This window comes from Triticum aestivum, chromosome 7B (assembly GCF_018294505.1).
Source record: "Triticum aestivum cultivar Chinese Spring chromosome 7B, IWGSC CS RefSeq v2.1, whole genome shotgun sequence".
Classification (NCBI taxonomy): domain Eukaryota; kingdom Viridiplantae; phylum Streptophyta; class Magnoliopsida; order Poales; family Poaceae; genus Triticum; species Triticum aestivum.
This window is the reverse complement of record NC_057813.1, coordinates 684,871,840-684,887,399: the sequence shown is the minus strand read 5'-3', so window position 1 is coordinate 684,887,399 and position 15,560 is coordinate 684,871,840. Positions and strand designations below refer to the sequence as shown.

The 15,560-nt window shown below is 41.4% G+C and overlaps 2 protein-coding genes across 2 annotated transcripts; both read right to left on the bottom strand.

Moving 5' to 3' along the window:
* Positions 1-6,956: 6,956 nt before the first annotated feature.
* On the bottom strand, positions 6,957-8,220 carry LOC123158458 (transcription factor IBH1-like 1). The gene is made up of 2 exons (XM_044576442.1): positions 8,217-8,220; positions 6,957-7,584 (listed from the first exon to the last, which is right to left on the bottom strand). Exons 1-2 carry the CDS (start codon positions 8,218-8,220, stop codon positions 7,010-7,012), a joined length of 579 nt encoding a protein of 192 aa, XP_044432377.1. The 3' UTR covers positions 6,957-7,009.
* A 4,862-nt stretch (positions 8,221-13,082) lies between these two features.
* Positions 13,083-14,087, bottom strand: LOC123155722 (transcription factor IBH1-like 1). Its single transcript, XM_044573870.1, has 2 exons — positions 13,508-14,087; positions 13,083-13,427 (listed from the first exon to the last, which is right to left on the bottom strand). The coding sequence occupies exons 1-2, from the start codon at positions 14,042-14,044 to the stop codon at positions 13,416-13,418; spliced, it is 549 nt and encodes a 182-aa protein (XP_044429805.1). The 5' UTR covers positions 14,045-14,087; the 3' UTR covers positions 13,083-13,415.
* Between the last annotated feature and the right edge of the window lie 1,473 nt (positions 14,088-15,560).

The window sequence follows — 15,560 nt, the reverse complement described above, 5'->3', positions numbered from 1 at the left end:
TCTCTTTTTATAAATACAGATTGTACATTTTTCAATACACATCTCTATTTTTTGCAACACACGTTGTACTTTTTTGTGTACATGTTTAAAAGTTTTTTTGATACTCTGTGATCTTTTTTTAATACAAGATCTATATTTTTTCAAATACGTGTTAATTTTTCTCAAATATGTGTTCAATTATTTTTTAAATGATACATAGAATTTTAAAATAGGAGAATTTTTTTCAGTGTATATTTTTTTTAGAAATGTCACATGTTTTTCAAACTCGTGAAAGATTTTAAATGTCGAATCTATTTTTTGAAGGCTGCAAAACATTGTTTTTAAAAATACATGAATATGTATTTTACGTTTTGCAAACATTTTGAAAATTTTGTCGAATACTTTTTTGGGATCACGCTACATTTTTAATGCTATTAAATTTTTCTAAAAGTTGCGCGAACATTTTCTTAACACAGCATTACATCTATTAAACACTGCATAAAAATGTTAAATATAATTAAAAGTATAAAAGAAAAGGAAAAAGAATCAAAACAAACTATCAATCAAAAGAAAGGAAACGAGGCAGGCCCTAGACAGCTATATATATATATATATATATATATATATATATATATATATATATATATATATATATATATATATGTCACGACCGGGTTGGGCTCCTCAGCTCCTCAGCCCCGAAATAGCATTTCAGCACGCTGGGCTGGTATTTTGCTTTACCAGAAGAGCAAAAACACGGCGCCCAATCCGGCGGCCCCACCCGCAGCAGTCCAGATTTTGCAGCGCGCGAGCGGGCACACCAAATACGCTGTGCACGATGCAGTTTCCCCAACGCATTGAACCTTATATACTGCGTGCGGCATTATAGCGCGACTACTGGAGCGCTACTTTCGGTCGCGCGCGCTATATTGCCCTTTTTTCAAGCGCACGGCTTATCTAGCTCACCGGGTGGAGATGCTCTTAGCGCCTCAAGAGTGTGTCGGCAAACAGTGCTCAGGGCGTGCATCCGCAGGCCGTGAGCCAAATAACATTCTGGCTCGCTCCTCAGCTCAGCTCGCTCATCGGTTACTTTTCACGACCGGGTCGGGCTCCTCAGCTCGCTGTTTTAGTTAGATTTCACCCCAAAACCAAAAAAATGTAGGATGATGTGGATAGTGCTAACGAGTGGCAGTGCATGTGGAGTTGGTACAGATTGTGTGTGAGTATTCCATTGGACAGGTAGAAGAATCGTCTGATCCCATCTCCACAAGGTCCACAACACATGACACTTCAGTTCGCATGAATAATTGCTCTGCAATTTCTATGCTATGGTACATTGTCGGTTAGTTACTTACTTTCTGTACTGTTTATCTTCCAGTTTGCTATGGTGCTGTACTGTGGTTGTCTCCCCTCTTGCTATCTTGCTTGGCTGTTTATTTGTCTATTATGTGCTAAACGCTAATGGATACAGCTAGCCTTTGGCTGCATGTCAATGTATTATAGTATTGTGGTAGGGCTTTGGTGAAGATTAATGGGAGATTTGAGTAGTAGTCACGACTAGTGCTAGCAATTCAACTTGTTTCATTGGGTTTGTTTCATGGCATGTTTGGGTACAAATCAATGCCACTAGATTTCACTAGTTTTTTAAGTTGTTCATGAGACTATTATATTGTACACCATTCTGATGAAGGAATGAATTTGCGATAGGATTTGCTTAAACTTTACTCAGTTGTGGACTTAGCATACCCGTGAAAATTCCCACATTGTAATTCTCCTTTTGTTGCGTGTGGTAATACCTTGTTCATGTCAATTAAAACCTTTGACATTATTGTATTGAAGACTTGCTGCATCCATGATTTGCTTTTCCTGCAGGTGGTTTCTTTGGAGTGCCAATTTAGCTTGTGCCAAATGCAAATATGGGGTGTAGCTTACCTAAATTCAGTATAATCTCTTTATGTGTAATCAACTGGTATAACTTTTTGAATTTTTACTCGCAAAAAAAGGAAGAAAAAACTTTTTAACTTTTTGTTGCTTCAGAAGCACTGTACCAGCACTTCCATGATATTCATCGTCACGTCACCCCTCATGCTACTGCCATTTTTGCAAACCAATATACTGATATTTACTCTTTGGTCTTTTTTTTCCGAAAAGGATTTACTCTTTGGTCTGACCCTGAATGATACTTCTGTACTGCTATCGATGATCTCACATGCAGACCATCATATATCTTGTATTTATGTATTTCTTCCTTGACATTTGCCTTTGAATTGTGTTTTCTCAATGCTAAAACTGCTGCTGAATTACCACGTTGTGTTTTCTGCAACTAACACACTCCTATCATGTGCCCAGTCTAGATGCTGTAAACCCCGACCATGTGCAAACACCGTCTTGATCAAACCTCCTGGCCTCAACTCTAACAATGACCGCGGTCGAATGATCAGAGGGCCCTCTGCTAGACTGCTATGGCTGCCAGTCATGCAAGGCCGATGTGCTTGCCAACCTGAAGAAAGACTGGAAGATGATCGTCACTGTCAACATCGTATTCCTCATCCGCCGATGATGTTTGAACCATCGATAGTTGGTAAATGAATATATGGAGGCTCCTATTATCATGATATGTTCAGAAGTTGCCTGTGATTTTTTCCGTCCTTTGCATAGCAAACACCTGTTCTTGCTTCTGTTTGCAAATGCATTGTGGAACAACCATGGATTCTTGTAACTAGGAACCCCAGAGAACATAGTCAACTTTACTGGATTCTCTAGAGTGTAGAAACAGAGAAGTTGCACTCATTTTACTGGCCATAGGTGCTCGCTTTGATCTGCATCCATGGTAATTTGTCTCACTGCATCAAAGATGGCTTATAACGTGTGGCTTGGGCCATTGGCGTGCATAGGTGGGTTGTACCTCAAAGTTTTTTAACTTGCTCCTTTTTTCACCTAGCAGCCATGTGTCACATGCACCTCAAAGTTTTCAATGGCTCAAGTTTCTAGTATGTCTTGGTCTACGAAAATGCCAGCCCAAGGTGAGCTCTTTGCCCAATATTTCTTTAGATACATGTGGCCCTTATTATATGCTGTTAGAAAGTGCAATTTTTTTGCGTGACAAATCAACATTGTACACCATTCTCAGCTGCTCTAGAAAGCGTGTAGCTACCTCCCTAGCACTGTACACTGATCGGACCTCCATGAAGAACAAGAGAGAATCCAGATATATATTCTTCACCGCTTTGCACATGGCAAGGTTGAATCTGGCTGTTTCCATGATCATCATGGAGACCATGTCTTACTTTCCTCAAAGGAACATCCACCTGGTAACCATGCCTCCTTTCTTCAAGTGCACGGTGAGTTGGGTTGAGACAGAATCATTGCATGCCAATTGAGCAAGTGAATTACTCCCTCCGCCTGGGACTATTAGCCCCATCAGATTTAGGATCATGCTTTCACCGAAGACCAATGTTGCAGACTAGGTGATCACCACGCCTCAAGCACTCACAAGTTGTTCTTTTCCTAATGCCTTCCAAATCTAATGCCGTGTGTTCCATATTTCGCCGGAACACAACTTCAACAACATAGAAATGGTGGCTAGCTTCTTTAGCTGCTTGTGTAGACCACATCGGACAGGAGCAATATATATGAGTTAGGAAGGGACGTAGGAAGAGGTAAACGCGGTAACAACTCAGCGACATGGTGGATGGAGTGTAGGTGTAGAACTTAAGATGAGTTATTAACTTAACTTGCTATACACTTTTTTTAAATGAACTATAGGACTCTTGGCGAGATTGTACATCAACACCAACAAGGTGAGATTGTTGTACTTGGCTAGATATTCTGATTAAAGACAGAATATACAATAAATTAATTTCATTAGGTTGTGTCAAAATATTTTGAAGCCAATATACCACCTCTTGTTCTCTGTAGACTCCATTTCATTAAGATCAATGGTTGAATCATGTTGTGACACAATATCAACATCTAAAGTGTATCATGTGTTACAATAAGAGTGCACCTATTGATTGTCTGAAGATGTTTAGTACAATGACAATGATATAGCAAAAGGCAGTCCACTGAATTAGTTGTATTTTTTAGCTACCTTGACTGAAAGGGAGTCCACATTCATTGACTAGCTGAAATGTTCAGTCTATCCTTGAAATTTGTTCCTTATGTTACAGAAGTTTTTTTTATCATAAAACTATTATTAATTATAATATTTTCTAAAATACCATACATTTCAAAATAGATTTTCATTAATACAAAAAAGAAGTATTTACAAATCAATCATGGAGCAAATTGCTTCCCTTCCCCAACCATCACTCTCCAAACTTTTTTGATTTTTGATTTGAGGCAGATTTTTTCATGTCGAACGCTTTGGCCTTTCCAGCGGCGATGGTGTCAGCGCTTACAAAAGTCTTCTTTGGTCAAGCGTCGTTGGTGGTGGCAACGACGCCGACATGGCAAGTAAGCCCCCCCTATTCTCCGTATTCCGAGGGTATTATCCATGCCGTTGTCGATGGCGAATTTCCTTCCGGTTATTCTAGCTGTTGAGGTTAGTTTATCGCGTTTGGTCCACCGGCCTTGCCTACATCGTCAGTGCGACTTCTTGACATTTGGCTTTGACTTGTGTTTTCATCAATGCTATGCTGAATTACTAAGTTGTGTTTTCTGCAGCTAACACACACCTATCTTGTGTTCTATCTGGATGCCACAAGCCCCCAGCTGGGTGCAATTTCACTTACCGGAGTCAGACTGTCTGGATCAAACCTCGTGGCTTCAACTCTACCTGTCTACCAATGACCCTGACTGCAACACTGTGGTCGAATGATCAGAGGGCCCTGTGCTACGACTGCCAATCATGCAAGGCTGGCAAGCCCACTAACCTGAAGAATGACAGGAATAAGATCACCACCGTCAAAATCGTATTCCTCATCATCGTCTACTCTGTTGAGTGCTGCACTTTCAGGAACAAGCTAGTAACAACAGGTAGGACAACTCGTACCCAGCCTGGAAGCGAGGTGCCTGGCGAGGCTTAGGTAATTAGGGTGTTGTTCTATGTTAATGGTTGGCTCATTGTTCTGTGTCAAGCAACACTATCACCTGCCTATAGCTCCAATGATGTTTGAACCGTCGATAGTTGGTACAAGCTTGCTATGTTGACCTCAGATATATATATATATATATATATATATATATATATATATATATATATATATATATATATATATATATATATATATATATATATATGGAGGCTCCTGTTATCATGATATCTACAGACGTTGCATGTGTTCTTTTCTGTCCTTTGCTTAGTAAATACATTTTCTTGTAGTCTATTGCTTTTGTCTGAAAATGCATTGTTGAACCTCCATGGATTCTTGCAATTAGGAACCCCAGAGACCATAGTCAATGTTAGTGGATCCTCTAGCATGTACAAACACAGAAGCTGCATTCGTTTTACTGGCCATAGGTGCTTGCTTTGATCTGCATCTATGGTAATTTTGTCTCACTGCATCAAAGGTGGCTTATGAATGTGTGCCTTGGGCCATTGGCCTACATAGGCGGGCACATGGTGAGATTTTTAAACCTTTTGCTCCTCTTTTCACCCATCACCCATGTGTCATATGGCCTCCAAATTTTCAATGGCTCAAGTTTCTAGTACATCTTGGTCTACTAGAATGCCAGTCAACCCAAGGTTTGCTCTCTGCCCAAAATTTTTGTACATGGAACATGTGGCCCTTATTATAGGCTGTTAGATTTTTGCATGTTTATGGTTAAAAAACTACTCCCTTCGTTCCCAAATATACGTCTTTTTAGAGATTTCAACAAGGCACTACAAAAGGAGTAAAATGAGTGAATCTACACTCTAAAATATGTTTTATACATCCGTATGTTGTAGTCCATTTGAAACCTCTAAGAAGACTTATATTTACGAACGGAGGGAGTAATTTCCTGAAGGATTCTGGCTCACAGCTATTGATATTTACTGAATTAATTAAATTTGGATTCAAGCACATTGCCATTTCTACCAATGATCTTTTTTTTTGCGAATATCTACCAATGATCTTTTTTCAGGTACTAAAACTATTTATACATTGCATTGTCATGATGACGATAGAACTTATGCATGAACAGATGAACATATTCTGTAGCACTATCAGTTGAAGAAAACGTATTTTTTTGTTGGTCCAAAGACGAAATGTAGCTTTTCTTAGTTTTGATGTATTGTGTTAGAGTATGTAGTAGTAGTAGTTAAGTTACCTGGTGCGGATGTTGATGGAAAAAGGTACTGCCTCTATACACTAATGTAAGACATTTTTGCGGTTCAAATCTTGAACTGCAACTGGATGCATGTGAATAGGTTATATGTGTATAATATTCTTACAGTAGGGTGTCACTAGCTACATTCTTGCCTGTGAATTTTATTAGACTTAATTTCCCAGCAGTTTATGTATAGTTTTGGATTTCAGAAATTTCACCATTCGTTTCCATTGTGAAAAGACAGTGACCATGTTGTCTTACATTTTCATTTGGCAGCTTATTTACGAACACTTGTGAACTTTTCCTTTGAACAAGTGAGCACTGCAAGTAGTTTCAGGTTCTGCAGATTTTGCGACTAATGCAACAACAGAACTTGAATTCGAACTACACATGCACGCATGATCCAAATAAGCAACTTTTCGCACACTCTAATACTACTGACTGGACACCACAAAGTTTTGCTGCAGTACATAATTCCTGGCAGGCACTCTTTTCTCTCTGCTCATCAACAGAGTGTACTCTCTGCACTCAACTAGCTATAATACTCGTTCATCCGTTTCTAAATATAAGATCTTTTAGAGATCTCACTCGCAAGCACTCTACACTGATTGGACCTCCGGCAAGAACAAGTTAAGATATTTTCACCGCTTTGTACAAGGCAATGTTGTGCCTAGCTCTAGCTATATCCCTGATAATCGTGTAGACCACCTTCTGTTTGCAAAAGGACTGGCAAGCCACCACCTGGTACTTTAATCATGCCTCCTTTGGAAGTGCATGGTCAATCACTGGAGCTACATATTTGCACGGCTTCCGAGAGCCGGCGAAGCACGTTGACCTGAGCACGCAGGTGTACGGCGTAATCCATGGCCTCGCGTAACAGAGTGGCCTCGTCGACGGTGGAGTCCTGGCCTCCCGGTATCATCTCCCTCAGCGCCATGGTCCTGCTCCTCGCCAGCCTCCCTGCAGCGTCGTCACCACCGGCGCGGCCTGATCTCCCCCAGCTCCTCTTCCGGTGGTAGCTCCTCCTCATGATCCTCCTACACCTCTGCACCTTGCACGAACTGGATGTCGGAGCCAAGATGGGCCACCTCGCAACGCCGCCGTGCGCAGCTGCCATGGCGACGTCCACGGAGGACTTGATGGCGCGCTTCCTCTCGCGGAGGCTCGTGGCTCCACCGAAGGTTGTGCTGGTGTGTGCTTGGAGCTGGAGGCCAAGGAGGAGGTTCTTGAGCAAGGCCTGCTTCAAGGACTTGGTGCATGCGTTTGGCTGTTTCTGTTCTTTTGCTTGAGCCGAGACAGGATGTACTTGCACTGGCAAGTAATGTCGATGGATGGAGAGGGGCGCTCCTGCACCTTAAATATGAGAGTATCCGGCATCCATGTGGTGTCAATAAAAGGCGCCTTGCCCTAAAAGATTCCATATAGTAGGTGTAACATGCTTGTGTCACCGGCAGCTGAACCATAAGGCTAGTTGTAATGGGGAGTATCATATACTAGTATCATGCATATGATACTAGTGTATGATACTACCTCCCTAATGCATAGTATCATATAATACTCAATTTATTGCCATGCATGACACAAAGTAGCATAATATTTATTATGATACGGTATCATGATATGATACTCCATCCTCTTTTTCTTCATTTAGTGCTATGACACATCATCAAAATTGTCTAGTTGGCATGCATGATACTAGTTATGATACTACCATTACGACCAGCCTAATCTCCCACACATGCACGCATGATTTTTGTCATTGTTGCCGATAACAACGTTTTGTGCACTGCCAGATCCGCATGTCGAGGACTTGATTTAAAGTATATGGCCTTGCTCATGACATTTAATTGCAATCGCCTTAATATCGCACCTAGACGTGCTCATATTCTTCCACGATGATGGTGACCACCTTAATTCGGCATGCATGTATGAAGGCGTGTCATATTCTGCGATGATAATGATGTGTTGTCTTATGCTACACATACGCATGGACGTAATACCGACAAGTACGACGCCAGATGTCCACAAGCTTAATGTACCCCAAACGCATGATGGTAGTATTATTACTGGTGATCAGCTGGCGCCGCGCGTGTCATGGTTACACATAAATGGCTTGAAAAGTTGAAAGAGAGTTTTGCTATAAACGCGCGATAGAGTACAACAGAACACATGCCCACCATTGTAGGTATGGTGACATCTCAAGTTCTCAACGTCTCATCATCACACATTGCATGTGCATTTACTACGTGCATTATCATTCTGTGTTGTCGTTTGCTCTTTGCTCAGCATGAATACATGATGGGAAGTACGACATGAGATGCCCACAAGGTCTTCCAAAGTCTCAGACGCATGATGATGATAACAAACATAATCACTGAGCTGGCTCCCATGCCATGGTCACTGGCACCGGAAAAAATGGCTTGGGAAAGTAGGAGACGTGGGAGCTCTGGGAGCCGAGTGGTAAACACAAGACGCGTGCATGGCCGCACGAGCAGCGTCACGCAGCACCGACACTTGGCAGCTGCGGCGCGAGTGGGATGGATATGTGTTGATGACCTGAATGTGACGGGGCACTACGCTGCCGTAGACGCATACCTTTAGCTACCTCGGACTTTAGAAGACATTCCGATGTTGGGATGTCTTACACGACTGTGTGTTTTTTCGAGGTACACATATTCACGCATTCTATTTTAAAATTGCATATACATGTGTTTTAGGGCTAAGTGTACATGTGTAACTTGACTATGAAATTGCATCCTCACTGCACTCATGTTTCTAAAGGTTTGCAAATATCCAATTGTAGGGCAAAGTTTGTTTACAACCAATAATCTGGCTAGCCCATATTTGGCATAACCACTTCTTACAAAAACTAGTGGGGATAAGCCAGGTAGTTTGTTTGTAAATTAATTAATAGCTAATATTTTGTGCTCACCCATACACTGGTAAGAAAAACTTTCGCATGAAACTAACCACGCTTTTAGTCTGCTAGACCCAAAAAGAGTCTGGTTCCTCTTATTCTAGAGTCTCTTGCTAACTCTGCTTGTCTCGTGCATCTTGGGACCATATAGTAATGGTGCGGGCTACTATGCACTTCAAGATAATGAACAGCTACAAGCAAATCTTTTCCTAATGCCTCCCAAATCTAACACATTTGTAGTAATGTGTGTATGCTATAGTGTCCGTTCTATATTTTGTTGAAACATGACTTTAGTGGAGTAAAATTGAGGACAATTGTCTTGAGGAGTAATGTATCCATAGCGGCTAGCTCACTTGAGATGAATAAAACCTATATGTATCTTTCTTCACTCTGTTCCTTGCTAGGTGATCATTACAAACTAGGGTGGATGTGAGCTATATATATACACTTGTTTGGTGAATGGGAGCAAGGAAGAGATAAATGCAGTAATAATTCGTCACAGTAGTCATCACCCCCGTGCACCTACACAATCTAGCTATTATTTGGATACATAATAATTAACAGAATTATATTAACATGCATAATGTAGGATGTTAAATTTCAGTTAGTATCATAATACGGGACAAATAAGAAGTTATTTGAAACAATGATAACAAACAATGATCGCATGTATTTGTTTATTTTTCTAACTTCATGCAGATGGGTACATGTTTTTTTTGGTGTGAATTGGGATGCCGAATCCTTTTTTCGAAAGTAAGTGGTGTCTTTTTAAGCCAGGACTTCTACTCCCTCTGTTCCAAAATAGATGGCCCAACTTTGTACTAACTTTAGTACAAAATTGGGTCATCTATTTTGGAACGGAGGGAGTAATAGATATTTACCATAAAATTATGTGTAGTATCATTCTGTGTTGTCGTTTGCTCTTTGCCGGGCATGAATACATGATGGTCAAGTATGATACGAGATGCCCACAAGATATTGGAAAGTTTCAAGAGCATAATGATGATAACAAACATAATCAGCGAGCTGGCTCCCGTGCTATGGTCATCGGCACCGGCAAAAATGGCTTTGGAAAGTTGGGGACGTGGGAGCTCCGGGAGCTGAGTGGTAAACACAAGACGCGTGCGCATGGCTGCACGTGCAGCGTCACGCAGCGCTGACACTCAGCAGCGGCAGCGTGAACGGGATGTGTACGTGTTGACGGCCTGGATGTGAGCACTACACTGCCGTAGACGCATACACTCAGCTAGCTCGAACAACCGGATACGCGACCCCCGCGCCCTCTCCCTGGCGGCTCGGGGTAGAACCATAGCCGCCGCCACTATGTCCCCTGCTCCTTTTCGTCTCGTCGTCCTCCAAGGCACTCGGTGAACCGAGGGCCGGCCTCAAGGAACGCGGCGTCAGGTACTTCCCTAGCGGCACATCACATGTGTGTGGCAAGGTGTCCGTCGTTGAGGCGGCTCCCAGACAGGAAGGCAGAGTGGCAAGCGGCAAGTGCACAATGACTTTTCGATGGGTTTTCCTTGCGGCTTGCCCTTAGCAGTAGGCACCCCGCAACCTCGCAAGAACGAGCCCCCGGCAGTAGGCACCGGATCTGAAGAGAAAATCCTTTATGAAGACTAATTGGTGACCACCACATCCACCGATGTCGTGAGATAGCACCACCACATGCCGCAACCTGCTCAGAAAGTCAGTTTGCCCAGTAGCGGCACCTCCCGGCAAGGATCTCATCATTGACAACATGCTTTAAGATCCGAGCCATGGACAACTATTATTCCCATCTTTCTATTGTTCAAATTGAATACTAGGCATAATACGACTATAGGCCCCAAGCATTTGTCCTTGATATGGCAGGGATAAAAGCATTGTGACAGTACCCACTGTCTCTCTTCTCTCACATATAAATCCATCCTTTTATTTCACCTTCACTTAATTAAATCATCAATATCATTTGAAATATAAGTTTGTTTTTGAAATAATTTATATTTGAAGTCCTGGCACCAAGACCTTTAGAACTAGAACAATATTGGATATATTTCAAGCACATTTAATTTTCAACATTTCACATTTCGTTTGTTGACCAAACTGATTTTACTAGAAAAACTGAAACAAACCTTTTTCACTAGGAATATGTGAAACAAACCCATTTCGCTAGAAATCTATTTAACCCAGTTATATTTCAGATACATGAAAAACCCATTTCACATACACTAAAAATGTGCAATTGAAATAGATGTGACATTTAAATGTGTCACACAAAATATAATTGTAATATAGGTTCAGAAATTCTGAACTAGTAACCACACAAAGTGAATTATAATGTATGATTGTGAAACAGATTATTTTTGAAATGTGAAATAAATTCTTAAAAATGTGCAATTGAAATAGATGTGATTTTTATGAGGATTTTTTTTACAAATGTGTAACAGTTTATTCCAAAAGAGTGAAATATGTTATTTCAACAATGTGTAATGGAAATAGATGTGATTTTGTTGAAAAAGCTAGTGGAAAGTGAAATGTTGGTTCTGAATTGTAAAAGAGTAACTACAAAAAGTGAAATTTAAATGTATCATTGTGAAAATGATTATTTGAAAGTGTGTAACAATTTATTTCAAAAGAGTGAAATATCTTTTTTGAAAATTGTGCAATTGAACTAAATGTATTTTTTACGAAACAAGCTAGTGAAAAGTGAAATATATGTTCTGAATTGTGAAATAGTAACTATAAAGTGAAATTGTTTGTATCATTGTGAAACTGATTATTTTCAAAATGTGAAATATGCGTTTGAGTTTAAACTTGATTGAATAATATCAAAGATTGATCTCATTTTATAGGTTTCGACCCAAGGAGTTTAAATATAAAAAAAGTTTCAAAAACTAATACATGGTTTAAATTATATGGATGTTTTAGAATAGACAAAGTGACAGAAATTGTCGAATTTATTGTGTGGGAGAAGAGAGAGAGAGTGTTCCGCCACATTGCTGCCAGACATGCATGTATAGTACAGCTGTGGGGGCAGATGCTGAAATATCAATATTCTTTAAACATGAGAAACCATTATACAACATGGAAAGAGAATATACGATGGTGGATGGTAATAGCTGATTGGCGTACCTACCGATACTGCGTAATTTTTCACTTTAGCAACCTGCTCATTGTCCTAGGAAATCGATCTGAGTCCGGACCACCGCACACAACGAAGCGAGCTAGTGGCGTGTCTTATTTTCCTTGCCATTGTTTCTTCTTGTAAACCACGTGTTTTCGATCCGGGAAACTGTTTTCTATTAAAAAAAATGCTCATAGAAATTAAACCACCTTTATCTTTAGCAGACATTCCCTTGGTTTCAGTAGCATCTCTGGGAGAAATAAAACCATCTACATCTGAAACCAGATCAAAGGTAATCAATCCTTTTTTTGGTGCCGTTGGTGGGAAGCATTTCTGCTACCTTAGTAAGGTGACTAGAGCCCTTGTTTTTTTACTTTTACTTTTTAGTTTTTACTTTGTTTTGTCCTTAGTTTATCTTTATGCAAGTTTATCATAACTAAAAATGATTTGTATTATGGCTAACAAAAAGCTTGGGGAGTTTGCAGCTCTAGATGAAGATTTTGTGCGTGCACCTATTGCACAACCTGCAGTTGCAGCTCAACAATTTGATATTAAATCTCACATTGTTAGTTGTTACCATGGTTCAGTAAAACAAGTTCAGAGACTCTACTTCTGGAACTGCAAGTATGCATCTACAAACTTTTACTATTTGTTTCCATGGAGAAAAGACAGCACGTTACATTGAGTCAGTGACTGTTATACATTTTTTCTGCAGTACGTAATTCCTGGCACCATTTTATCAAGCTATCTAGCACGGATGCACGGAACATACTTTGAATTCAAACTGCACACGCATGCACGATTTAAGTAACTTTTCACACTCTCTAATACCTTTCTTTTGAAATAACACAACATGTTTTAGATGCAGCACATAATTCCTGACACCATTTTCTTTGCTGATCTACAAAGAGTAGTCTCTTCACTCAACTAGCTAGGTGCCTAGGTAGCAAGCACCATAGACATATACCAATCTGACCTCCTAGAAGAACAAGGCAAATCCTGATCTATATATTTCTTCACCGCTCTGCTCAAGGCAAAGTTGTGCCTGTTTCCTCCCTGATCATCATGGAGACAATGTTTTTCTTACTGCAGAGGCACTGGCACAGCACTACCACATACTTAATCATGCCTCCTTTGTAAGTGCACACCGAGACCAAAGCATCACTGCTGATACTGCATGCCAAATGAGCAAGTTATTACATACAAATTGAAATTTACCAATAAATGGAATAAGCAACTAGATTGTCACGTACCTGCTGGGAGCTGGAGCTGGATCTTTGCACGGCTTCCGATAGCCGGCGGAGCACGTCGACCTGAGCGCGCAGGTGCACCGTGTAGTCCATGGCCTCGCGTAACAGAGTGACCTCGTCGACGGTGGCGTCCCGGCCTCCCGGTATCAGCTCCCTCAGCGCCATAGTTCTCGTCCTCAGCAGCCTCCTGGCAACAGCGCCACCACCAGCGCGACCTGATCTAATCCAGCTCCTCTTCCGGCGGCAGCACGTGACCACGATCCTCCTGCACCTCTGCACCTTGCAAGCGCCGGATGATGGTAAGGCGCCCGCATCGGAGGCTAAGATGGCACTGGGCCACCTTGCCTCGGTGTGGGTGGCACAGCGCGCGGCCGCCATGGCGACGTTGGCGGAGAACTTGACGGCGACCTTCCTCTCGTGGAGGCTCATGGCACCGCTGCCGAAAGATTTCCTCGTGCGTGCCTGGAGCTGGAGGCCCAAGAGGAGCTTCTTGAGGAACTCGTGCTTGAAGGACTTGGTACTGGTGTTAGGGCCTTGCATTACTTTCTGTTCTTTGTGTTTGCTTGAGGAGAGTCAAGTACAGATGTACTTGCTGTGGTAAGTAATGTTGATGGATGATGGGTACCAGAAACGGGGCGCTCCTGATGATTAAATAGCAGTAGTCTCGGAATGTGGTGTCACCAAGATCCTAATCTCAATGATGTACCTGCTGTCGGCGATTGCCTTAATACCGCAAGCAGGCGAGTGCTCATATTCTTCTGTGATGATGATGTGTTGTCGTGCACTATGCTTGGACGTGGAACGGACAAGTACGGCTTGAGATGTCCACATGCTTAAGGTTTCCCAACCTCATGATGGCGTGCATAATTACTGAGCTGGTTAGCTCCCATGTGATCATCACACAACAGAACACAACAGACCATACCTGCCAGCTAAGGGCCTGTTTGGTTTCAATAAGTCACCTGACTTATAAGTCAGGTGACTTAAAACCAGTGACTTATAAGTCACGCCTTTTGGTTGTCACCTGGCTTATAAGTCACCTGACACACCTTTCCACACCAATCAATATCATGCAGGTGGTGGGACCCATGCAAAAGGGGGTGACTTATAAGTTTTAAGTTGCGGTGGAGCAACTTATGACTTATAAGTTGGGGTGACTTATAAGTCGGGTTTGTTTGGCAAAATAAGTTATTTTTTTATTTTTCGACTTATAAGTTGGTGACTCATTTGAAATCAAACAGGCCCTTACGTACGCTAGACATTCACCTAGGTGTCAATCTCGTATCAAAGGCATCATGCATCATCACGCATTGCATGTGCGTTTACTACGTAGTATTATCATTGTGCGTTGTTGTATGCTGGGTATGGCCGTATGGATACAAGATGGACAGGACAAGTATGTTCCAAGATGTCCACAAGCCTCAAGCGTACGGCAATCGATGAATGATAACAAACATATAATCACTGAGCTGGCTTTCGTGTCATGGTCACACAAGAAAAGTGGCTTTGCAATGAACCCGAGGGAAAGACAAGACGCACGCACATGCAGCGCCAGCGGCAGCGCGAACATGATCTCTATTTCTAATGAAGCAGTTGGTAGTCTCGCTTTCAGGTTTTTTTTCGTCCCACCACTTTCGTCCGGTTTTTTGTAGGTTAACCGTCGTAGGTTTTTCTCGATGCTGGTGTCTTATTCACCGGTTTATTTACCCCTCAGCTCTTTCCTTGCAAATCAGCACTTTCCAAACGTGCACGCAATCACGGATCTAAATTTACTAACTTATTCAAATCAACCGATACCTTCCATTATTGCAAATTTCCTTAGGAAACAAATAATAGATTTTAAGAAAACAAATAAAAGATTTTAAAGACGCATCATACTTTACTAACAATCACTAGAAATCAAATCTAAATTAACTAACCTTACCTTAAATCACTCAATCACTTTAATTAGAAAACATTTTTTTTCCTAACTGCACCCCGCTTAGTGTGCACATAACAATCCGAAGTAATTAGAGTCACATGATTGAATCCATTTATTTAGAGCGACATGATTGCG